The 25,724-nt window shown below is 40.4% G+C and overlaps 7 protein-coding genes across 7 annotated transcripts; 2 read left to right on the forward strand and 5 right to left on the reverse strand.

Moving 5' to 3' along the window:
- Positions 1–821: 821 nt before the first annotated feature.
- ATC70_011256 (uncharacterized protein) lies at positions 822–4,066 on the forward strand (the record flags this gene model as incomplete). The annotated part of the gene is made up of 8 exons (XM_064830450.1): positions 822–975; positions 1,054–1,400; positions 1,453–1,684; positions 1,763–1,963; positions 2,023–2,401; positions 2,465–2,851; positions 2,902–3,871; positions 3,929–4,066. 8 exons carry the CDS (start codon positions 822–824, stop codon positions 4,064–4,066), a joined length of 2,808 nt encoding a protein of 935 aa, XP_064682952.1.
- A 124-nt stretch (positions 4,067–4,190) lies between these two features.
- Positions 4,191–6,216, reverse strand: ATC70_011257 (uncharacterized protein; the record flags this gene model as incomplete). Its single annotated transcript, XM_064830451.1, has 7 exons — positions 4,191–4,220; positions 4,272–4,646; positions 4,701–4,845; positions 4,903–5,274; positions 5,331–5,582; positions 5,641–5,844; positions 5,906–6,216. The coding sequence occupies 7 exons, from the start codon at positions 6,214–6,216 to the stop codon at positions 4,191–4,193; spliced, it is 1,689 nt and encodes a 562-aa protein (XP_064682953.1).
- A 167-nt stretch (positions 6,217–6,383) lies between these two features.
- On the reverse strand, positions 6,384–7,950 carry ATC70_011258 (uncharacterized protein; the record flags this gene model as incomplete). The annotated part of the gene is made up of 2 exons (XM_064830452.1): positions 6,384–7,331; positions 7,399–7,950. 2 exons carry the CDS (start codon positions 7,948–7,950, stop codon positions 6,384–6,386), a joined length of 1,500 nt encoding a protein of 499 aa, XP_064682954.1.
- A 484-nt stretch (positions 7,951–8,434) lies between these two features.
- On the reverse strand, positions 8,435–9,395 carry SSF1 (rRNA-binding ribosome biosynthesis protein; the record flags this gene model as incomplete). The annotated part of the gene is made up of 2 exons (XM_064830453.1): positions 8,435–8,725; positions 8,787–9,395. 2 exons carry the CDS (start codon positions 9,393–9,395, stop codon positions 8,435–8,437), a joined length of 900 nt encoding a protein of 299 aa, XP_064682955.1.
- Positions 9,396–10,799: 1,404 nt separating this feature from the next.
- sge1_4 (Global transcription regulator sge1) lies at positions 10,800–12,727 on the forward strand (the record flags this gene model as incomplete). Its single annotated transcript, XM_064830454.1, has 2 exons — positions 10,800–10,976; positions 11,033–12,727. The coding sequence occupies 2 exons, from the start codon at positions 10,800–10,802 to the stop codon at positions 12,725–12,727; spliced, it is 1,872 nt and encodes a 623-aa protein (XP_064682956.1).
- A 13-nt stretch (positions 12,728–12,740) lies between these two features.
- hsp10_2 (mitochondrial heat shock protein Hsp10) lies at positions 12,741–14,435 on the reverse strand (the record flags this gene model as incomplete). The annotated part of the gene is made up of 2 exons (XM_064830455.1): positions 12,741–14,051; positions 14,106–14,435. The coding sequence occupies 2 exons, from the start codon at positions 14,433–14,435 to the stop codon at positions 12,741–12,743; spliced, it is 1,641 nt and encodes a 546-aa protein (XP_064682957.1).
- Positions 14,436–17,386: 2,951 nt separating this feature from the next.
- Positions 17,387–22,306, reverse strand: KAE1_1 (putative tRNA threonylcarbamoyladenosine biosynthesis protein kae1; the record flags this gene model as incomplete). Its single annotated transcript, XM_064830456.1, has 1 exon — positions 17,387–22,306. One exon carries the CDS (start codon positions 22,304–22,306, stop codon positions 17,387–17,389), a length of 4,920 nt encoding a protein of 1,639 aa, XP_064682958.1.
- Between the last annotated feature and the right edge of the window lie 3,418 nt (positions 22,307–25,724).

Here is a 25,724-nt window from a genome sequence, read left to right on the forward strand (position 1 = left end):
CATTGAGTCTCATGACAGACATGTAAATACACAAAGTTCAATCTATTTGGAAAGCTATAAAGTGGTAGATGGATCCATTGCTTCTAGACAGCCACAATACATAGCTCGCGTATCAAGAAAACGGCATGCTGGTCATCGTGCCTTTTGTAGATATGATAAGAGGGTTTCATTTCAATTAGCTGTGCCAATCGGTGAATCCCTAGAATTTCAGACATCGGCCAGCAAGTGCGATCATTGAAAAGACTGATGATGATGCCACATACTTATTGCTCGCCTTTTAGTAAAACTACAATGCTATCTCAAAATTGAATTGATCACCGAGAGTACCTCAAATACAAATGAACCCATCTTTCAGGATAAATTCCATCCATACCACCATACTGCTTCATAGATGGAGGCTATTTATTTTGATTGCCAAATACCAATTCATGTATTTGGTTGTTCTAACAGATCTTACAGCACTATATTTGGTGGTCCGCATACATTTGCCCTACAATAAAACCTAAAAAACTTGTTTGGGATTGATTGGCTCTAGATCCATAAGTAATGGAGTGATATCCAGTGTTGCAGTGTTACAATGAACGAAAAGACCCCATCTATTTTTTATTGCTATCATTGCGTCTCTCTCAATTCCTGTGCTATAGGAAGACTGACTGTTATATTCACGTGCGCGCATACAGACCAGCTCCATTCAAACCTTCATTTCTTGTCTGTGATCCATCAATTTAATCATGGAGGCAACTTGACATTTATATATTTCTTCTCTTCTTTTTCTCCTCCCTCTTTACTTATTTTTTCAACAAAATAACACAACATCGAGGATGGATTACGAGATACGTCGTAGAGACACAAAGACCACTATTGAGGATGATACCAGTAGCGATACCATGTCATCTTCCTCAGTCAACGATGAATACCTCGGCGACATTAAAAAAGACATGCGGTACTCTTATGGAAAAACCCCTGATGGCAAAGGTATGTACTTTGGTTTCCCTCTCAAGAGCTTCAAAGAAGGCTCACCCTTTCTCTCTTTTTTTTTTTTAAAAAAAATAGTTTTTCGAGTACCTCTCACCCGTGAGATGGTTGCTAATCTGTTGAATCCCAAGCAAAAGAAGGGAGTCTTTGACTGGATCACACTAGGCACCATGGCGTTTCAGATTAGCCTCTTCTTCTTGTTGCCATCCTGGATTAAGCGTCCATTGTTCATCTTTATCTTCTTCTTCTGGCGCTTGGCGTACAATGCTGGATTAGGTGTCTTGCTTAAATATCAATCTGATAGTCGAGGCCTCGTTCGCTTGGCTAAAAAGTACCATCTCTTTGATCGTGAGGCAAACCCCAGAGCATACCATTGGCTTCAACGCCAATTGAGCATCAAGATGGGCGATGATTATGATTTTGCTGTAAGTTCTATCTAGCATAATGCCACAGAACACACACTAATTATTTATATAGACGGCTCCTATTGAATATAACACTTGGATGTTGTACAGACAATTAGTAGACTTGATCTTGATGAACGACTTTACTACCTATGTCTGCTTTGCCCTGTCTTGGTTCAACACATCGCCACAATCGTCCATCTTTTTGGGCGACACTCTGAGATGGTTGGGCGGTATCTTTTTAATTGTGTTCAACATCTGGGTCAAGATTGATGCGCAAAGAGTCGTCAAAGACTTTGCTTGGTGTAAGTGATTTCTTTGTTTACTTGCTTTGTGGTGTAACTTGAACTTATAGTAACAATTTATATGTGCAATTTCCATAGATTGGGGTGATTTCTTCTTTTTAATCGAGCAATCGCTTACATTTGACGGTGTGTTCGAGATGGCTCCTCATCCCATGTACTCCATTGGTTATTTTGGATATTACGGCATCTCTCTGTTGTGTGCAAGCTATACAGTTTTGTTTGTCAGTATTGCTGCTCATGCTCTTCAATTTGCATTTCTCATTTTGGTTGAAACACCTCGTAAGTGTGTCTTGATGCGATACTTACATGATGGCATAACTCACGCATCGTTTTGTTAGACATTGATAAAATCTACAACCCACCACCTGCTTTGAAGCGTCCTTCCTCTTCCTTGTCCACCACCCACGATGCTACTAGCACCACTACTTCCACCATCTATAGTTACACCAGAGATCTCATTGTCTTTAAAAACTTTGACCTGTTCAGAGCCACTGACTTCGTTGCTGCCATGTTGGTGGCGTACGCCATCATCACCCCTCTCTTGATTCCCGGCAAGATTGGTATCGCCATTTCGATTGTACAAGCATTCTTTTGGCGTGCGATCCATTCTCTTGGCAACGGTGCTATCCTTCGCTCTCAATCCAACAACAAGTTCTTTACACGCCATTTCATTAAATGGGGTGGCAGCGTGCACGAAGCATTTCAAAACTGGAAGAGGTAAGCGTGCATATACACATCATGTACATTGGGTTTTGGCTAATCGAGTCGAGATGGTGTTAGTATCTACAACCTCACATTATGTATGACCTATGTTACCTTCTTTATTGCTTGCTGGAAAACATACACATTGCCTGATAATTGGGCTTACGGTACCACCTTGCTCAGACACACTCTTGGCCTCACCTTTGTCTCTCTTCATATCTGGACATCTGTCTCTATCCACCAAGTCATTGGTGATTTCGGTTGGTTCTATGGCGACTTCTTCATGGACGATCATCAATCTGAATTACTGTATACTGGTATCTACAGATTCTTGAACAACCCTGAAAAGATCATGGGCCACGCTGCCTTCTGGGGTATGACACTAATTGCTAACAATGGCACCATCTTTGCCTTGGCCTTGTTCTCTCAGATCTGTAACGTCTTGTTTCTTCAATATGTGGAAGAGTAAGTAATGCGTAGATGTGGTTTATGGAGCAACACTAACACTCGACTAGTCCTCACATGCGTAAACTGTATGGAGATCAAATCCGTAAAGAAGCAGGCTTGACAAAGACACTCAAATCAGCCGCTATTGCTATTCCTAAAACCATTCCCGAGAAACTACAACAAGAAATTGCCAAACTCATTCGCGAAAATCAAGACAGCACTCACAATGTGGAGCGTATCGTCAAGGAAACTGTCGAGAAAGTGGAAAAGGCAGTGGAGGAAACCAAGGATGCCGTTGGAGACATTGTGGATGCAGCACGTCCTCGTTTGCAAGAAGTTTTGTCAGAGACCAAGCAGCTGCTCGAAACATCTCGTTCGCGCGTTATTCCATTAACAGCAAGCGATATTAGCACATTTGATTTATCCAAATACGCTGTCAAGTTGACCAGCAACAGCACCAAGAGCAATGTATTCGAAATGGGCCAGCCCATCACTGTAGAATGGACAGCACCTGAAAACCATGGTCCTCAAGATTGGATTGGTATCTTTGAAGTCGGTGCCAACAAGAGCAAACACATCACCAACATTAGTTCTCGTGGTTTATGGCATTGGACTAATGCTGCTAAACATGGTGAATCTGGTGATACCATCTTCCCCCCTGAAACACCTGCTTTGACTCAAGGTATAGTTACTTTTGGCGCATCTCAGCTACCTTGGAAGGTGGGCAAGTATGAGTTTAGATATCAACATGACAACAAGCACAATGTGATGGCCGTGTCTACTCCCTTTGAAATCAAGGCTCCTGTTGCTCCCTCTATCATTGATTTGGATACGACCAAGCAACGTGTTCTTAGATGGGTGCAACATACACTGGGCAATAACAAGGACATCATTCCTTTTACTGCTGAAGAAGAGTACGTGGGTATGGGTGAAGTCGAATCCAAGCATTTGGCCAAATGTATCAAGCTTGCTTACAAGGTGGAATTCGCCTGGGAAGTGGTTGCCACAGACAAGTGTGTAGCTCGTCTCGCTAAAAGAGTAAGTGCTATTATTTGGTTGGCTTATAGCCTTGATTCACTGACATTATTTTCATAGATTCTGGATGCTAGAGAAGCTCTTTCACCCTTCACCTCTGAGTCATCACGTAGACTGTCCTCTGCCTCTCTGCATTTGGCATCCAACGCATGTGCTGCTACTCCCTTGATGGCTAAAGTCGCTGGTGATGCCATGTAATAAAATCTTGTAATTATCTCACCCTTTCCCTTTGTTTATGTCCACCATGTTGGACCTAGTAAATAGTCCCCTTTTCCGATACAACAAAATAAAAAGCTTCTTTATTCAGAACTGTCAACGCTTCCTAATTTCCAGCTTTTTTGCTAGATTTTCTCTGTGTGGATATTGTCAGGTATGCTATTGTTGCTCATTCCAGGACACTTACCTTCTTGCTTCTTGCTGCTGACGTCAACTTTTTAGGCATGGTATCCTCAAGTAAAACAGGCTCAGCATGTGATTTTCGTGCTCTCGTATTGGCAGCAATGGCATTCTCATCCACAAATACAGGAAATGGACTTGATTCGCGAGATGCAGGTGTAGCACTTCTCTTTCTGGTAGCAACATGAGCGGTAGCGGTTTTCTTGATGATGACACTAGGTTCATGCTTGTGTAATTGGGTGGTAGTAATCTTCTCCTGTTCATAACCAATCTTCCAGGGAACTTTGGAAACGAGAATGCTGATCAAGGATACCAAAAAGAAGCCGAGGGATGCAATCGCAGGTTTTTGTAGTAATCTGGCGGTTGAATACTCGTAAGAGATCTACAAGATACACATGAGTGTGAATTTAAGAGTGGCAAAACGCTATGAACTCACCAAGATAGGACGCTCGTGCTCTGAAATGACATTCTCCTTGTGGAATACGACAGCAGGGCGACCCGTTGAGTCAAAATAAGTGTAATACTTGGCTTGCTCAATCTTGTCCATATCAAATGTGGATGGTGGGGTCACTTCAATACGGCTGTATACCTTGGGATCAGCTTTCAACAACCGGCATTACGTACACCACGATACTTACCTCGCTCCTTCAGGCAAGACCACCATGAGCTCCACTTGATCCGCTGTCATATCCCTGACATTGTTCACAAAATCGAGTTTGAGCATGTATTTCCCCTTGACAAGGTGTACAAAATCCTTCAAAGCTGCGTCATAACCAAAGTAAAACGTAGTGCCCCAACCTCCAAACAGAGGGAATCGCGGAATGATTTCTAGCACTGACTTTGTCTTTTCTCGTCTGAAATGTGATGTAGATACATTACCAACTTCATCACGAAAGTAAACACCTTCTGCAGAAGTGGGCAAATCAAAAACCAAGCTTGTGAGGACATTAGTTTGATCCAGAACATGAGAAGTCAATTGATATTGTAGTCGACTGAATTTCTTGTCCAATCTAGTGTTGTGCCGTATAAGTCGCTAGAGTCTCTTTCAAATGCTATCAGCACTTACTCTGCACCATCATGTCGAGCAGCGTAAGTTTCCTCCACGGATATCTTTCCTCCCCAATGAGATACTTGCACATGTCGTTTCAAATCAGTGATCGTGACAATGGGGCTCTTGTATTCATAGTGAAAGCTACAAGCACTGGCATGCAAAGGCGGAATGTCGCTGAATGGGCCATACACAATGCTGTTTTGTGTTTGTTGTCCTTGATGGTGGGGCTCACCGCCTTTGAATGACACGATATTTGCTGTAGGAAAGCTAGATACCCAAAACTATTACTAAAACGTCCTTGTTTTAAACTGGTAAAAAAGCTTACGTGAATGTGGTCTTGATATCGCTGGTATGGTATGGTGATAACATAAAGATATTATTGGCATAGATGACATGCTGCTTGGATACTTGCGGTATTCTTGCGGGCAGAGGATAAATCTGATGGGTGTACGTAAGCTTGACGCCTAGTTTCACCTGGTTGTTGTATTCAAGAGGCTCGTGTAGTTGAATCTCGTAAACGTAAAGTTGTCTGTGCATGTGCACAAGTTATACATTTGAAACGACTAGTGACCCAGGCAAATCGCACTTACTGTTCCTGATCAAACCCAGCAAACGCCATGGCCAATGCATCCTTTGATTTGTGCTTGAGAAATGCTTCCATGGACGCAACATTGTCATGGAGCACAGCAGGCAACACGAAATGATAGGTTCGTGTGGGCTCTGAGCCGAGATAATTTGCCCTGATGCCAACTTCCTCCTTGATTACGCTGGTGCTCATATCAATAACGCGTATAATGCGATCATTGTCATAGTCCTTTGAGACAGCAGACGCATTGAACGCACTTATACAGCTTACGGCAGCTAAAAGCAGCAGTGTGGCCCACACCACAACAAGACGCATTTTATAAGAAATAGCAAGAGAAAAAGGAACAGGAATTAATTTATTAGTGTTTGATTTTATCGTTGCATAATGTTTGTTTTTGCTCTATTTGGTGATACACAATGACGAGTAAAAAATGTACAGAAATTATAGGTAGTATGGTAGTGTATATGCGAGAATGAGGTATATTATATACACAGGGATAAAGTAGTAGTGATGATACAGAGTAAGAGTGGATGCCAATACTGTGGTATTGCCGCGGGCGAGGAGGATGATTTGGATTGATTTGTGGATGTGGACCCCCCAGTGGATGTGGTGTATGATGAAGTGGGCATTCGAGCAGGACCCGCTGTAACAACGGAAAGCGACGGTGAAGGATTGGAATCAGTGCCGACCAGGCCCTGTGGAGGTGTCCAGTAGCTGAGAGAAGGTCTGTCGGTATTGTTGTTGTTCTTGACCTTGTAACCTAATGTCGCCATCACCTTGAGCAGTTTAGGACCAACAGGGCCCTGAGGAAACACTTGATCCAGCTGAGTAATGCCGACACCTGCATTTGCCAGATACACCATCAGATATTCAGTTGTATTCAAGTATTGAGATTGATCAACGTGACACAAAGAGGAGCCCGATGAGAATGGGTTGACTGATGTTTCAAGGAATAGCAGTGGTTCATTATCGATTACTGCCAAGACATCTAAAAAAGTCACCGTTTTTGTGTACAATCGTTTGGAAAATGTATATTCGTCCGAATTATACCATGCGTTGGCTAAATCGACCATATTGCGAAAGGTAGTATTGGAGCTACTGAAATGGTTGAGTTGCTGTGTGATGCTTGCAAAAGAGGTGTAATTATTGGTGGTGTTGCTTTTGTAATGTATATATTTATCAAAGGGAAATTCGACAAAGCCCCAAAATGGTTGATTGGAGCTGTAGTCTGACATGAGTTGGTGATTACTGGTCTGTGCTAGTAATGTGGGTGTGATAAAATGCTCTAATTTGCCACTATCGAAAAGCGGCAAAATCGCCTCATAGAAATCGTCGCTCCAGGATGTCATGAAACCGAGGCCGTGGATCAATTCATGAATCACATTTCGTAAAAAATCAGTTTGTGAGCTTTGAATGGGATCGTCGTTGTTCTAGAGCGTCATACAGGGCTAGATCAATATACGAAAACACACTTACAAAGTTACTCAAGCGACTTACCACAAAATACCAATTGATTTCGTTATTAAATTGTGCTTCAATGTCGTATTGCGTCCAAGATGGTTTCACACTCATGTTTGTATATTGTTTGAGTAGTGGTTGCGGATACAAGCGAGTCATTTTATCAGTGTTATCCGTCATGACATAGGATATCGATGGATATGCTTGACCAATAGAGGCATATTTCGCATCATGATGGCAATCTTGGTACTCTTGACAGAAACTGACATAGGATGCATTGATGACCAAAGGCGTTTCGAACTGAAATACATCAGAAATAATATCCGTTGCCTTGAATAATGTTGCGCTCACACCTTGGCATTCAGACGCACTTGCCTTACAAGTCAAGTCAAATGTCAAGTTGTTTTGCTGTGTGGAAGTGTCCATCTTGTTGGATAAAGCTGCTGCTGCTATAGGTCGATTCTTGTTGATTTTGCATGTGTCTAGCGCACTGTATCCACCATGTCTTGATGTATGTTTGACGCAATAGAGACATGTCACCGTATGAGCATACAACAGACATACTGTTATCACAATGGATAGAAATATCATTTCTTTTTCAGGTAAAAGAAGGGAGAGAAAGAGAAGAAAAGCGAAGGAAAGGAAAATTAAAAAAATGAGGGGGGTGATAATAATGATTGAAAATTAAAAGCTTAAGCTGTATAATGATGATATCCTTTTTGTGTTTGACGAGTGTGCACGCAAGTTACATTGCCCGAATCACCGCTAATCCGTTCTATTCTATTCATCAATTTTTAGTGTCCTGCCAAGACTTTTTTTTTGTACATACATAAAACCTGTTGTCATTTTAAAACATGGCATCATGTCAAACAAAGCAAAGCAGGGAGACCACGGTAGATCAGAGATCAACAAAACTGTGTGTCAAGAAAAAGGAAATGCGTCGCCATGGCAACCGAGGTATTTTATTGAATAGACATGTCAGGTTTAAATAATGTACAAATGCAACCCCTTCTCTTGCTCTTTAGGACAAGGGATATTTATAATTGTTGCAGCAGATGATGGTGCAAATAATTTATCATAGTTTTTCCACAGCCGATTCACCACCATTTGCAGCGTTAAAAAAAGCAACAATACCATAACTAAATGCAGCGGCTACTGCACCAATCGCCAATGTCTGTATGGCTCCGATCAACGCTTGTTTTGGTCGCAGATAGATGCTCTTGAGATAGCCAAAGCAAAAGAGTGTCAGTGATGTGACCAGACAAGATGTGTACAGGGCATTTGATGTATTTTGAATAAAGACATAGGGCAACAGAGGAATCAAGCCACCAAATAGATAGGATAAGCCAATGGTAAGAGCAGAGATCTACATTTCATTATTTTAGCACGAATTTTTTTTAGTGTACAAGAGAGAGAGAGAGGCTTACCCAGCTTCGATTGGGATCAGGTAATTCTAGATTCAATTCAAACTTCATCATGAAATCCACAAATTTCTCTGAATTTTGTCTAAAGCGCACCATCATGGGTTCCATGGATTCACGATCCAAGCCATAGGGTTCAAACAGCTCAATGATTTCCTCCTCTTCTTCATCTGGATACAACTCGACTTCCCTTGCCTCTCGCTCACGCTCTGTATGGTAATGATCTGCCTCTGATTTAGCAGCCAAGTAACCGCCTAATCCCATGGAAATAGCACCAGATACCAGCTCTGCTAATCCACCGTAGATTACAATGCGACTATCACCTAAACTCGAGAGACCAGCGGCAAGAGCAAAAGGAACAGTTAAGCCGTCAGATAGACCCAATATACAATCACGCACAAGTTCTGGTCGTTCGAAATGCTCTTCAACGTGCTCTTTGACGCCTTTGAGAAGTGTGCGATGAGGAATTCTTTCTTTTTCTTCATCCAATGTCATGGAGGAACCACTGCTGCCACTGCTACTAAGCCTGTATTCCTCATCTCTTGCTTCATCTATGCTATGATGATGATGGTGGTATTTGGGCAGTAATTGATAATCTTCTGTGTGAGATTTCATGCGTAATGTAGTAGAATGAGAAAAAGAAAAGAGAGATAGTTTGTGCCATCAACATATAACAGCGCGGTATTTTATATATATATTCAGTTTTCGATCAAATCATAATGGATCATTAATGTGCATGTTATAGTGTGCCATCAAATTATATATTTCTAAAACTAGCGCTATTTACCTTTTCCTCATCATACTAATCAATCTGTTCATTACTGCCCATGCGTTACACAAACAGTGCGCTTATCTGGGGGTGAATTATGTTCATCCTGAATGCTACATCCTTGGAGTGGCATTTGCCCACACGTGCACACTTCAGAGAGATACCGTCGAATGTCTATTAGCTCTTGTTTCTTGCTTGAAGCTAGTAACAATACCCTTTTAGAGACGAAGAGAGGGAATAACCTTGTTTGGTAAGTTAATCATTACAAACAGGTAATATAAACAATCATGTCCTAATTACAGTGTTACTGCAACCAGGGCAATCAAGCCAATCATGCAAATAACCATTAGCATACATCCTTCTATACCGTATACAACAAAAAATAGGGTGATACATGTTATGCCAAAATGCATTAGTGAACTTTTTAGTTGCATTGTTGGTTTCTGTAATTGCCGCATCTTTTACTTATTAGATGAATCACATTCTGCAATTGTTACAAGCAGAGCAATTATTAAGCATGTCACCCGATTGTTATTACAAGAGCTTGTAAAAAGAGATGCAATTTCAGGGCATTTTGTCTAAAAAAGTATGCCATTAATAGTGAATTTATGCGAGGCAAAAATGTCTGTGCTTTGGGAACGAGATTGGCCTTGCTTATTTATCAAAGTAGCCAAAGACCATGCTACATGTCTACCCGACGCTTGCCGATATTAAAGCGGAAACCTCCCCTTTATAACATGTACTGGTATTACTGCTGCAGATTGCACCAGTGATATCCATCGTTTTATCCTGGTATATATCTTTGAAGCCATGTAACATCATGGTTTGCCTTGATCGAGGGATGCGTTACACTGACAGTATGCTTATCTCGTCTTTTTTACCCTTAAAAACAGATGGTGTCATTTCAGATATATTGTTGATGCACACGTGTGCATGTCTTCAAAATATACAAGAGTTCACTCGATTTCATTGCCAGTAGCCTACTATAGTCATTATATGATTACCAAGGATTGTAAGCGTCATTTTAATGGCCATCAAACCAATCATGCTAACATAGAGCAGCATTCACCATCTAACGCCTACCACACCGAATGATCGGGTAGTATACATCGTGCTACATAGACAGAACGCATGGATGGTTTTTTATATTAGCATTCGCATTATCCAATGTCAATTTTTGATATAAATACGAGCTGTTGGTGTTCACCCTGATTAACCTCATCCACTCACCCATTACATTCACTTTTTCAATGTTAAACTCGTTGTCCATCTCGACAGCTATTACCATATTGGTCATGGCTACCTGCTCAGTTGTTGTTGATGCTGCTCCTACAGCTCACGCTACCAAAGTTTCTGCTGCTGATGCTACGAGTGCCACTCGTGTTCCTGGTTTGGAAAAGATCAAGCATGTTGTTTATTTCATGCAGGTAAGCGTTATTCAGACACAATTGATTCAACAGTGTATCTCATCAATAACTTATAGGAAAACCGCTCCTTTGATAACTATTACGGTACCATGTCTGGTGTTCGTGGTTTCGCTGATCCCAACATTGGCATCCAGGACAACGGTCTCAACTTGCTCTACCAGCCTTGCTCCAAGAGCACTGATGTCAAGAACGGCACCAAGTATCTTTTGCCTTATCATCTTGAAGGTAAACGTGCTGGTTGTACTGCCGGTGGCTCCAACGATTGGCTTGCCAACCACAAGGCTTTGAACAATGGCAAGAACAATAACTGGCCTGATGGCAACTCACCCAACTCCATGGGCTATCTCAACAGATCCCAGATTCCTTTCCTTTACAGTCTTGCTGACGAATTCACTATTGCAGACATGTACTTTCAATCTGTCACTGGCCCTACTAATCCTAATCGTGTTGTCTGGATGTCTGGTACCAACAGAGGTGGTCCCAACGACCTTGTGCTTGAAGACAACACAGAGAGTACTCCCCTTGAATGGACCACTTACCCTGAAATGTTGACCAAGGCCAATACCACTTGGCAAGTGTATCAAGACAAGGATAACTTTGATGACAACCCATTGGCTTGGTTCAAGCACTGGCAAAGCCTGCCTGCTGGTGCCGAGAAGAACAAGGGCGTTGGGTTCCTTGGTCTGCAAGCTTTTTACGATGCTGCTGCTGCTGGTACTTTGCCTGCCTTTTCCATTATTGTGGGCCCTACTGAATTGTCAGAGCATCCCAACAATACTCCTTTGGCTGGTTCGTGGCTTCAACAACAAGTAGTCAATGCTGTCATGAAGGGTAAAAACTGGAAGGATACTGCCTTGTTTATCAATTACGATGAGTCTGGAGGCTACTTTGATCATGTCATTCCTCCTCAAGCACCTAGCAGCGAATGGGTTACTGACAAGTTTGACGGTAATAAGGTGCCTATTGGTTTTGGTCCTCGTGTGCCTATGGTCATTGTCTCTCCCTGGACTCGCGGTGGTAATGTCTTTAGTGAAGTCTCAGACCATACCTCCACACTCAAGTTTATGGAAGAATGGGTTGGTAAGGACAATGCCACTGGCAAATACCTCGCTCCTGCCGACAACATCTCTCCTTGGGCTCGTTCTACCTCTTCCAACTTGATCAATGCTTTTGATTTCGAGAACCCTGATTACTCTATCCCTACTTTTGAGGCTGTTCCCAAACCCGCTCAAGTCCTTGGTAAATGGGCTCCTACCGAGATGTGTGAACTCATCATCACTTCTCCCAAGACAAGTCCTCCATACGGTAAGCAAGTATACCCTACTGTGGAAGCAGGTGCTCGTCTCATTCGTGGTGCTGTCACTGAGGGCCGTAAGCTCGCCTTCCAAACCGCTGACGGCATGGTTCTCCATTTGTCCACGGACTCCAAGAAGATGGAAGTTCAAAAGCTTCAAAAGCGTGATGGCAAGCCTACTTTTGCAAAGAATGCCCTGTTCACTTTGATCAAGACGGGCAATGACAAGCAATTCAAGATACAATCTGTTGCAAACCCTTCTGTCTGTTTGAATGTCTGGGGAAGCGGTCTTGATCTCGGTGAATGTAAGGGCACCTCTTGGTACTTCCAACTGCATGATGGCCATCATCATGTGCGTGATGTTGGTACTGATAGCTATTTGACTGTCAAGACTGACAATGTCAATCTCTCCAACAGCCATGAGACGCATTATAAAGTATACTCTGTTACAGAGTAGCTCTAATTTATTTTTATAAAACAACCTTGTTTAAACCAGTAATGATATTTTCTCTTGTGCCTAGTGCACCTTTATCTAATAAATCATTGACTAACAGTCTACTGTTCTTGACACAATCTGGTACACTGACGCCCAAGTAACTTGCGCCTGTCACACTCAATAAGTGGCTGTATTTCTGCTTGATGTCTTGATGTAATTCGCCTAGCCTGGATTCATGTCCTACAATGTATTGAGGGATGCACTCTTGCAGCACGTTCGCCATGCTGAATTTCGGCTTTTGCTGAATGCCTAAATACGCGCTCAATGCTTTGCTGGCTGTCTCCAATGCACTTGCTGGATCCACTTGACTTGGTTGAACACCACCAAAAGTCGAGTTCCACATGTGTCCACCCATCATTACTGTCATCTTGACCAACTTACTATTTCGTTCGTTTTCTTGGCCGTGCATGGCATTGGAATCAAACACAACGCCCAAAATACCAGGCACAGGTAACTGATATGCTGAATCGGGATGTGGCGTCAGGAATCCAAATCCATTATACTTCAGATCTGCGTCCTCTTTTTCGAAAGCAAAATTGACGACCGCCACATTGACAGATGGGTTTGCGCTGAGATGGACGAGTGCGTTGTGCTTGGTTAATAAAGGATCCAGCTTTCGTGAGGGTATAGTAGAAATGACATGATCCACAGTAACCGAGGCTTCTTCGGAATAGATTTTCATGCGGTTACCATCAGCCGTTTTATCCATCTTCTTGACCTGTTTATCAGTGATCAGGGTGACATTGGGTTGCTGTTGAAGCCATTGCTTGAGTTGCGTTGTTAGAGTCTCTGTTCCGTTCTTGAACCCAAATACGCTAGTAGTTTTAGCCATGTTGGGGTCTGCTAACTCATTCAAGATAGCTTGCTCTGCTGGGGGGATTGGAGCGGATGGTTTGGATGACAGCATGCTCTTGACAACACTCCCATTGGCTTGCTCTGCATCGTACAGCATGCGCATAGTGGATTTCACCGAGAGTTGCTTTGCATCACCTGCATAGATACCATGTGTGATTGCACCTACTAAATTCAGTGCAATGTGATCGTTGAATCGACGTGCAATAAAGGAATACAACGACTCATCTTGACCAGATCCAGGCTGGACAAACGGCTCGGATAGAATGGATTTGATTACACTCTTAAAGACGGGCGGTTGTTTGAGTAATAGCGACGACAATGAGTTGGGCAATGTATTGACTTGATCATTGTAGTAAATGTATCGATTCTTTGCTGAAGGATCCGATTTACTTACAAATAGCATGTCGTTATGCAATTGTAAGTCGTTGGCCTATATTCACTTGTTAGTATCTCGTAATTCGCTCATTTCGACAGGTCTGTTTACCATGCCAAGTATAGCAGCTCCACCAGCACCCACAGGTCTTAAGCTTCTAGGCCCAACTTCAAATAATACATTGTCATCGGTTGGTTTTGTAAGGAAAGGAAGAGAGGCGTGAAATCCGGGTAACACTCTTTGACTTTTTATCCAGCCTCCAACTCGTTTGGATCCCTCTATAAGCAAAATCTTGGTTTTGGGTGATGATTTTGAGAGATAGTAAGCTGCTGATAGGCCAGATATACCTCCACCTAGTATCGCCACTGATTGCTGTTGTGCCATTTTGCTGTTGACGAAGAAAGAAATGCGAATCTTGTCGTGCAACCCCACAATTGTCATGATTTAAATGCTTTAAACAGAGTCACTCAAAGGCTCCTCTAGGTGTACGTTGCTCGACAATAATGAGAATAAAGATGATGGGATAAAATGCTCCAATCTAGTATCAGCTTGAATGACAACTTTCGATATTGAGCTCTTTAAATGAGAAAGGCACTTCAAAAGAATTGAACTCTTGTAAGGTGCTATTCTTTAACATCAGGCTCTAAATGTAAAAAACAATTTTCGATGTTGATGCTTGAATCATACAAAATAGAGTTTGAAGGTATTGATGCTAGAGCTTTGAAAGTATCATACTACTAGGGCCAAATTTTGCTAGAAACCAAAACCAAAACCAAAAAAAATGACGATGGTGTAATTAGCTTTTAAATTGGATAGATTATCGCTGACACATAGAAGAATTTCGAAATAAGCCAATTTTGAGTGATAAGCTTATATAAAAGTCTCTTAATTGAAAGTGATTACCCGTGATTGATCGATGGACCTGATGTTGAAGAATGCTGTATTTAGAACCGCTTATTGATTATTTGACAAACAATGCAGCAACTGAAAATCAGCTCATATGTTTAGCAACCCCTCGGAGTGGGTATATAGTCGTCTTGATATGAAGTCTCTAACATCAACATGGGGCTAGAAAGAGCTGTTCCTCCCTCTTTTGGCAGAATACGCAACAAGCCTTTGACCCTTTGCCAAACCACCACAACGAAGCAAGTTATCAATAACAAGCAAGGAAAGTGTAGCGAAACCAAGATTTTAAAAATAGTAGTGTTTGTGTTGAGGATATAGATCATCATATCTGAGAGGTAAATGTACTATACATCGTATAATACATGAGAACGACTGAGCAGGATCAGAGATGCACAGTATATTGGGATCGCTTTATTTAAACATTGCAAGGGAACATAAGAGGTGCCATCAAATAGCTAATCTACATCCTGGTTCCTAAAATGTAATAGCCTATGACCTTTCGTCCCTGAAAGCGGGTTTCAATTCTGACAGATGTTCTCCCGTCAAATCTACTAGTAAGAACATTCTATCCTGAATCATCTCTGTTGTTTACTCATGACTGGTGATCTATGAGCTCTTACGCAGCGCATCCTCAAGGTTTGGTTATAGGAACATGCTACGCTCGAAGTTCTAACATCAACATTTTAAAACATTTTCGATGACCCAAATGCTTAAATTGATACCAATTTTATATATTCAAAATACGATATGAGCAAAAGATAGCAGCTCATGAAATGAAAACATGTTGGAAATCAATGATAAACGACGCATGTTGGGCAAGGAGACATTGATATTTTCAAAACCTGTTACCTAATGTACTGCTGTACCGATATAACCTCCCACATAACATGTTGTATTCACACATCTAACTGTTCCTGAATCACAAGATCGTAGATTGAATTCAGTAATAAACTATGCACATATGGAGCATATGTAAATAAACTGTATCAACATGTAAACGATAACCATGATATTCACATAAGCTAAGTTTCAGTGAGCTATTCTCTATATGTCAAAAGATAGCAGATAAGGAATGTAAGTAATTAACGTTGCCAAGAGCAACTAAAGATATTTAGACTGATCATCTATATCTGAAATAATTACCATTTAGCATAAGTGAGGATTGACACTAAAACTTAGCATGAGAACACCATTCTAGACGGGTGTGTAAGCAATCCATAAATCATACATATAAATAGCAGTAGACATTCACTCTTCCCTCTCCTCTTCATCTGATTTTACGAAAATAAACTTATTGCAGTGAAATCAGGTTTAAATAGATTTCACAAAAAAAATAAAGCAATAGTAAAATACAATAGAAATCAACTGTATTTTATTTTGTGTATAAAATGAACTGAAGATCCTGGAATTGAGTAAAAAAAGAAGAGTATTTGTGGAATTTGAGGCTTGATAGACTAAAATTCACGGAAAAAAAAGAATAAAAAAAAACAGTAATGTCAACTTGATAAAGGTATATTTTATTATCAAACTGACAGGTGTAAAGTAAAACTGAAGTCTCTCTACTGGCCAGGTAGATGATCCTTCTTATATACTATAACAATGGATAAAAGTTCTATTAATTAGATTGACAAATAAGTCAACTCAGATCAACTAATGTCTAATCATGCTAAAAGACAACTCCAGCAAGCTAATCATGATTTAGCTCTGTCTGGATGAATAATTAGACTCTCATCCGAAGTACCCTGATCTATCCTTTCCATAAGGATAATTAATATCGATCTAGTAGCATGTATCCGATAGGTACAGTCTTCTTAGTCTATATTAATAGTACATATCTGAGTGTATATCGCTAAGCATACATCTTTAGCATGTATCTGGATATATGGCATGTCTATAGCATATCGTATGCATGTCTATAGCATGTCTCATATATAGTACAAGTCTGTAGTACATAAAGTATCTGTAGCTAGTATCACGGATATAAGCATGTGTCTTATAGCGTGGATCATGAAGTGCACATCTGAAGCAACAAGCTCATATTGCATTAATCTTGGTGCCTATCCAGATATGGTAAACATCCGTAGTCAATGTCGGAATACAAGTATAAGTCTATAGTGCCATCCATGTCCGTGGTGCCATCTATAGCCTATATCTTATATAGTATGAATCTTATAGTACTAGCGTATCTGAAGTCCATATCTTCTCATGATCATAGTATAAATCGATATCGTACATCTAATCCAGTGTACATACAGTTTATATCTAAATCTGGTAACTGGATGAACTGTCGGAATGCAGATCATAGTGGATGTATTCCACATTTGCCCCCACCAGTTTCAACGCATGTTGACTAATTCAAAGAATTATGTAAACGATCAATGATCTGTATTTCGCATTCGCTGACAAAGATATAACGCAATGTGATAGTCTAAAGGTGCTACTGCAATTTGCATGTTGCCCTGATATATCCCATGACAAACATCACTTTACTGTTCTGCAACGTTGAGTCTCTTAGAGCCTCTCAAACGCTTGTCAGAATCATCACGCTTACGCTTTGATTTGGAGGAAGCAGTGTCACTATTTAGTGCCTGTCTTCTCTTCTCAAGCAGCTCGTATTCCTTGATCTTTGCCCAGTACTTACGAATGGTTTGAGGGTTGTTGAACGATGCAGCAGTTTCCCAGGAGTTGACAGCTTCTCCAAATGTCTTCCATTTTACCAAATACTCTCTATTGTGTTCAGGACCACGATGCGCTCTGATCTCGTCAACCTCATATACTTCTTGTTCGATGATAGACTCGTCGATTGCTACCAGCTTCAATTCAGATGGCACATAGTCGCGATGTAGTAGTTCATTCATATCGTCTTTCAACACATATGTAGATCTTTTCTTTTGAACAACTTGATAAGGTCCATCATAAGCGGCCTCAAGTTTGCTTTCTCTATGCGGAAGTCTTACCATAACCCAATCACCAACTTTGAAGTGTGTAATCTTGTGATGCTTATTGAATCGCGTTGCTTGCTCTTCAATAATGCGTTGTGTTCTTTGGTTAATAGCTGGAAAGACAACCTGGTTCATAATCTCTGCCTTCTTGCGTAGCTCACCGAGAGTCATTGGCTTCTTTGGTAAGTTGTCCTTGATCTTAGGATCATCGTAGTCTACGAATCTATTCAATGGTCTAGCAAACATCAATTGAAAAGGTGCACTCTCAGTGCGATACCTAATTTTTGTGTTTATAGCCAGTTGAGTTCCAGGTAGAACCGAGTCCCAGTCATAGATGTGTTCACTGACCATCTTACGAAGTGCATTAAGAATATTTTTAACACCTGATTCGGATGCACCATTGCCCCTAGCGTGGAAAGCCGTAGAGTATCTTTGATTGATGCCAAGTGCTTTACCGATCTCGCTCATCAAAGCACTCTTGAATTCACGTCCATTATCAGATTGTAGTATTTGTACTACGCCAAAGTCTCCAAAGATGGTAGTCAGAGCTCTAGCGACAGTATCGGTTTGTTTGTTGGGCAATGCACGAGTTATAATAAATCTGGTGCAAATGTCGCATACAACTAATATATATATATTGCCATTGTTGGTTGGAGTTAACGGACCAAGAAAGTCAATGCCTATATGATCAAATGGACCATACGCTACAACGTTTCTCAGTTCATGGTAACCCTTTTGAACTACATTATGTCTTGCACATTCCATACATGATTGACAAATTGCCTTTGCATCATCATATAGACCTGTCCAATGAATACCTTCTTCATGTAGTTTCTTGACAATACTAGCGGCACCAAAGTGTCCAAATTCATGAGTTTCACGAAGCAGTTGGTCTCTCTCATTGTCAGGTGGTGCAATGTAAGCAACGCTTTCATAATTGCCCTCCTTGATCTTCATAGCAAGTACATTCAAGTGCTTGTCTTTGTTATAGACTACTTTGTTCTTGGTTGGATAATGCTTTGTTTGCTTATTGTTGTCAATGAATCGTTTCTTGGAGCCTTTGCTTCTCATGATATTCTTTTGTAATTTAGCAATTTTCTTATCACTGTCTCCCGCCAGCTCTGTATGATCTTCTAAAGGTTCATACAAGCGACTAAGTTTGTCAGGTAAGATGTTGTCTAAGCCCTTGATATGAGTGAATTGCAGTTGGGGATACTCGTTTAAAATCTCCATGTAATTTTGAATGACTCTAGTAGGACATTTACATGTGTAGATATAAATCAGAGCTCGATGATCTGTCATAACCTCAATCTCAGGATGCCCGTACAATAAGGGTCGCAAACGAACTAAACCGAATAACACGGCATACAGTTCTCGTCTCAGGACAGGCCAGTTCTGTTGGGATTTGGTCAGAGATTTGCTCAACATCGCCACATAGACTGTGCGTCCTTGATCGTCGCGCTGCGTCAAAATGACTGCAACTGCATATAAGCTAGCATCACATTCAAGATAAAATTTCTTATTCATGTCTGGTGCAGTCAGTAAAGCTTCAGATAACAAGACCTTCTTGATAATCTCAAGTCGTTTGGTGTGCTCCTCAGTCCATTTGCTACCAGCATCTGGATCATTTCGTAGAGCATCAATAGGCGCCATCAGTTTTGACAGATTTGGGATGTGTGGTCTCAAATATGAAATAACACCAGCTAGTTGTTTAACCTGTTTGGCAGATTTGCATGGACCCCAATGATCAATGTCAGAGAGACGTCGCATGTCAACCTTGGAAACATGAGGACCAACTACAAAGCCTAGCAAGTAGATGCTAGATCGAAACCAGGAGCACTTTTCAACACCAATCTTTAAGTTGGCATGTGTCAAGCGTCTCAGCACCTCCTTAATCAATTCGCAATGACTGGATAAGGATGAAGATACGAGGCATAGGTCGTCCACATAGACCTCCACGTTGGGCATATCAGAAAACAAAATGTTCATGACAGAGCTAAAGACAGATGTGATTGGGCGCAACCCGAAACAGCAGCCTAACCATCTATACGATTTTCCTCTAAAATTGAACAAAAGCACATTTCTTGATATGTCAGAAATTCTAAATGAAAAATATGCGTTTTTCAGATCGATTTTCGAAAATATTGTCCCCTTCTGCTTGATCCGGGTGAAGATATCCTGTATATTTGGTATCTCAAATTGGTTTGTATTGTTGGGCATATGCTGGTTGATCCTCCGCACATCCATACAAACTCGTGTTTTGGTGGGTTTGCCATCATTGTCCTTCTTTGATACTGCAATGAGAGGGCTGTTGAATAAGCCGTTAGGTCTACACTGTTCTACAATTCCTGCATCCAGCCATTCATTCAATTGCTTTTCGATTTCGGGCATTGCATGATGTGCGATCGGATATTGCTTGACGTAGTAATCAACATTCTCCTTGATTGGTATAGTGATCTCAGATTCAGGCACGTTACAAAACGTTCCAGGCTTGATTCTCTGATTCTCATCAATAGCATCTTGGATGTTGCTCATATACTTATTCTCCTCAGCTTGGGATTCAAAGATTGATGCGGTTTCTGGATCAATAGAATGTTTAGTATCAAAATTGACATTTTCGAAATCGATGCTTTCAAGAAGCTCTGATTTCTCTTCCTCTGTAAGATGTCCAATATCAGCAAACTTGTGAGCAACGCCAGTTAGCCCAATTCTAAGTCGACTCAATGTGTCTACACCCAGTAGCACATCAAAATCGCCTAGGTCCTGAATAAAATTGGATAGCTCAAACGAGTGATCAAATGCAATGTCATTAAGATATCTTATCTTGATAGCTGGTGTTTTACCCAATCTCTTTACTGAATGACTCAGAAAGTTCAAATTGCCTTCAACAGAAATAATATCTTGGGAAGTGAATAGTAATTTATTGTGAAAAATGTTTTTATTTAAGAAGGTGGAATCTGATCCCGTATCTACTTTCGCGATCAAACGGACTGGTTTTCCTTCTTTGCTCTCTAAAATAATAGGAGTCAGTAACTGAAATGGATTGAAACTTTCAGGTACATTTTTCACATTAGACTTACAGTTGAGCGAGGCATCCTCTGCTTCAATCTCGTCCAAGCAAGCATCTATTTCCTCCATGGTGACATCTCCAACAGCATCACCAATGTCAGAATCAGTGCTACTTTCCATGGTAACATCGTTGGTCTCAGAACCAGAACCAGACTTGTTGTCCTTGCGAACAGTGGTTGTTTGTACAGTATGCACACCAATGTTCTTCCTTGATTCTCTCTCCTTCTTCCAGTCGTAGAACTCTTGACAACGATGACCGTAAGCACGGGGCTTACCACAAAAGTTGCAGGTTTTGGGATCAGAGGATGAGGAATTCATAGAATACGGAGCAGCAGTAGTAGCCCGGTTAGGCTTGTTGTCAGAGCCAAAGTGCTTCAATCTTGACTTACAGTCAATGGTGTTGTGGTTGGCATTGCTCCCGCCATGCTTCGCACAGAAATACCCAGTGGCAGATACCCTTGCCATCTTTGTTCTTGAACCAGAACCACCAGAACCACCCTTACGCTTACCTCTGATGTCGACCTCAACATCATCATCACCACGATTTTGCTCGTCAACAAGGAACAAAGGCAACACACACTCATAGATCTCGTTGATAGTCCATTTGTGGTTGAAACCATGCTTGACGGACATTTGGTTGACCATCATTTGCTGATTCTTGCGTAACAGCGTGAACTGATAGAACTTGGCTAACATGTTGCTGTTAGGAGGGAAGCCACAATCCTTGACGTACTTCATGAACTTATTCGTATAGTCCTGTAGAGTATCATTGTTCTTCATGCGCATGCTGAAGAGTTTGGCCATGGATTCCTCAGAGTTGATGGGAGCACCAAAATGTTTGCGGAACAATGCCTTGGCTTGATCCCAATCATTACATGCCAGAAGATCATTCTTGGTCCATGATTCGAAGTCAAATGGCAGTGAAACAGGCACGTGGCGTTTCCAAACCAAATTTACTTCATTACCGGATGCTCTGATGACGTTCTCAAAAGCACTGAAGAAATGATCGACTGTGGTGAATCGAGGATGGTCAGGCCAATGCTTAGCTTGTCCTACCACCTGGAAACGAGGGATCTCATTGAGATTGACAGGTCTTGCTTTGGAATCAGCCCTCTTAGTAATGGCACTGACTTGCTTGCTGAGCCATTCGACAGACGCAGATGCTTCATCAGCCGCCAAGCGTTCATCCTCAGTGTAAGTATCACCAGCGTTACGATGGATCTGATCCAAGCGAGCCTGAGCAGTGTCAATCTTCTTGAGAAGATGATCAACTGCAGAAAGTTGAGCGTGCTCATCCACTTGCATAGATGAGTCATAAGGAGAAGAAACACGGACAGAGTCTTGAGCAATATCCTCTTGAGTGTTTTCAGTAGCGTTGTATTGGTTGTGAGACATGATAAAAATAGTTTTTAAAGTAGAATAATAAAATGTAGAGTATAAGATAAAGTGTAAAAGTGATAACCTTTGAGTTGAAAAAAATGTGGAATTTGAGGCTTGATAGACTAAAATTCACGGAAAAAAAAGAATAAAAAAAAACAGTAATGTCAACTTGATAAAGGTATATTTTATTATCAAACTGACAGGTGTAAAGTAAAACTGAAGTCTCTCTACTGGCCAGGTAGATGATCCTTCTTATATACTATAACAATGGATAAAAGTTCTATTAATTAGATTGACAAATAAGTCAACTCAGATCAACTAATGTCTAATCATGCTAAAAGACAACTCCAGCAAGCTAATCATGATTTAGCTCTGTCTGGATGAATAATTAGACTCTCATCCGAAGTACCCTGATCTATCCTTTCCATAAGGATAATTAATATCGATCTAGTAGCATGTATCCGATAGGTACAGTCTTCTTAGTCTATATTAATAGTACATATCTGAGTGTATATCGCTAAGCATACATCTTTAGCATGTATCTGGATATATGGCATGTCTATAGCATATCGTATGCATGTCTATAGCATGTCTCATATATAGTACAAGTCTGTAGTACATAAAGTATCTGTAGCTAGTATCACGGATATAAGCATGTGTCTTATAGCGTGGATCATGAAGTGCACATCTGAAGCAACAAGCTCATATTGCATTAATCTTGGTGCCTATCCAGATATGGTAAACATCCGTAGTCAATGTCGGAATACAAGTATAAGTCTATAGTGCCATCCATGTCCGTGGTGCCATCTATAGCCTATATCTTATATAGTATGAATCTTATAGTACTAGCGTATCTGAAGTCCATATCTTCTCATGATCATAGTATAAATCGATATCGTACATCTAATCCAGTGTACATACAGTTTATATCTAAATCTGGTAACTGGATGAACTGTCGGAATGCAGATCATAGTGGATGTATTCCACAGTATTTATACATTTGCATCTAGCTTGTAGGATTAGTGACGATAGAGAGCAATAGGTTCTGCTATTGCGATATCTGGCAAATGTTGTTGATGTTTGATTTAAAGTGTTAATCAATGCAAGAGCACTGGCCATAAGGGTCGATTTGAGTAACCTTGATGGGCTTGGGTGAGCTATCGTCATAGCATGATTTAATGTAACCTTGATGGTTTAAAGTGTGATGTTTGTTATTAAAGTATGGAATCCTTTATCTGGGATATTGTGCAACTATGGCAGCAGGGCATAGTTGTCATATTTGAATATGCTTATTGATTTGATTCTTTTTTGGATAAAGATACCATCACTTATTACGACCATCATGGGTGTGATTGAATACACTGTGATCAGGAGTGATTCATTCACACGACGTGCGATATAAGCGTGTATCTTTACTTTAGTAATTTTAAATGGTTTTTTGATGTACATTTGAGCGCTTTCATTAATAGATCCAAATAGCATGAATTTGAATGAGTGCTATTTGATGAACTTTGGTTTTCAATTAAGTTGCGTTTGGGTGGCTATTTCATTACACTTATATCCATTCTCATGTACTTTCAGATTTACAACAATTCATTCACACGATGTGCGATATAAGCGTGTATCTTTTAGTATGTTTAAATGGTTGTTGATGTACACTTTAGCGCTTTTATTAATAAATCCAAATAGCATTAATTTGAATGAGTGCTATTTGATGAATTTCGGTTTTCAATCAAGTTGCGTTTGGGTGGCTATTTCATTACAGGTCTATTTGGATACTCTTTTATTACAAATATAAACTCATTAAAGATGAAAGCTCAATAGGAGATCAACTAGCTAGAATCCTTCGGTCCCTAAACCTCTGAGCCAATCAAATCGCTTGAAAACTCCGCTGACCTAAAACAAAATTTGCGAGGGTTTCCCCCTGTTTTGATGTGAGGCAAAATTTTAAGCGCCGCTATAATAGCAATATAGCCGCTGCTATCATCAAATTTCTCTCAGGTGCTAGAGCATGCCTTACTTACACCACCTAGCTCTAAATTCTGGCATTGAGACCCTCAATCATCACTAAAGTAAGTAGTGATAACCAAGTGAAGGCAGCCTATCTACCTCCTAGTCTCGGATAGAGTCTTGTTGAGCTTCAGGGATAGACACATCCACATAACGTAAGAAAAAGGTATGCTTCAAAGAAACATAATAATAAAAAAAGAAAGAAGAAAAGAACATACTGCTATAGGAGTATAGTACTGTAGGGGGAAAAACTGTCCCGTTCGTTTAAAATTTTGTCTTTTTGCACAAGTTTTTGGTCATTTCTTTGTATACAAAGTCGAAATATATATCGTTTGAATGAGAGAAATTAGTGCTATCTATACATAATTATAACTTTTTCAAAAACTAAAATCCAATGATTTTATTGGTTAAAAAATAAATATAGAAAAACGTACATTTTTGTTGTGCCAGAAGGGCTACAACTGTCTATAAAGATTAAGGTATTCTTGATGGGTAGATATGTCTGTGTTGTGCAACAACATGGACAAGCTATGATAAGTGAAGTGCATCTCAGCTATCTAAATACTGAGGTTCACCAGATGTGATAAGCGTTGTACAAGATAAATTGCTACTTTGGCATTCAGAACTTAGTATAAATAGAATAACTCTTGTCTTCATCAATAAATCTTTAGTTTTTGTGTCTGATCTTATTCAAATAAGTCTTTTCTTGTTTTTATAATATCGAACATTTTTTATAAGCTACAAATAATAATCCTTTTATTCTTTGTGCTTAACAATTTTATTATAAAATCATTAATAGTGAGTTGAACCACCTTTGCTCTTGATGGCAGCCTTGATTCGGGCAGGCATACTATCAATATATTTCTGGCACTCTTTTTCTGTTATTTTGTACCACTAAATGTTAATACGCCGCTCTAATTTTTCTTTTGTAGAGGGCCTAGTGGGTTACTTATTAAGACGAAGCTTTAGGAGATGCCAGACATGTTCAATGGGATTAAGATCGGGACTTTGGGGTGGCCAATCCATGATTTCGTCTAGGTTAAACCCATTGTCGGTGTGGAATACATCCACTATGATCTGCATTCCGACAGTTCATCCAGTTACCAGATTTAGATATAAACTGTATGTACACTGGATTAGATGTACGATATCGATTTATACTATAAGAAGATATGGACTTCAGATACGCTAGTACTATAAGATTCATACTGTATAAGATATAGGCTATAGATGGCACCACGGACATGGATGGCACTATAGACTTATACTTGTATTCCGACATTGACTACGGATGTTTACCATATCTGGATAGGCACCAAGATTAATGCAATATGAGCTTGTTGCTTCAGATGTGCACTTTATGATCCACGCTATAAGACACATGCTTATATCCGTGATACTAGCTACAGATACTTTATGTACT

This window comes from Mucor velutinosus (genome assembly GCF_035048745.1).
Source record: "Mucor velutinosus strain NIH1002 chromosome Unknown tig00001564, whole genome shotgun sequence".
Classification (NCBI taxonomy): Eukaryota; Fungi; Mucoromycota; class Mucoromycetes; order Mucorales; family Mucoraceae; genus Mucor; species Mucor velutinosus.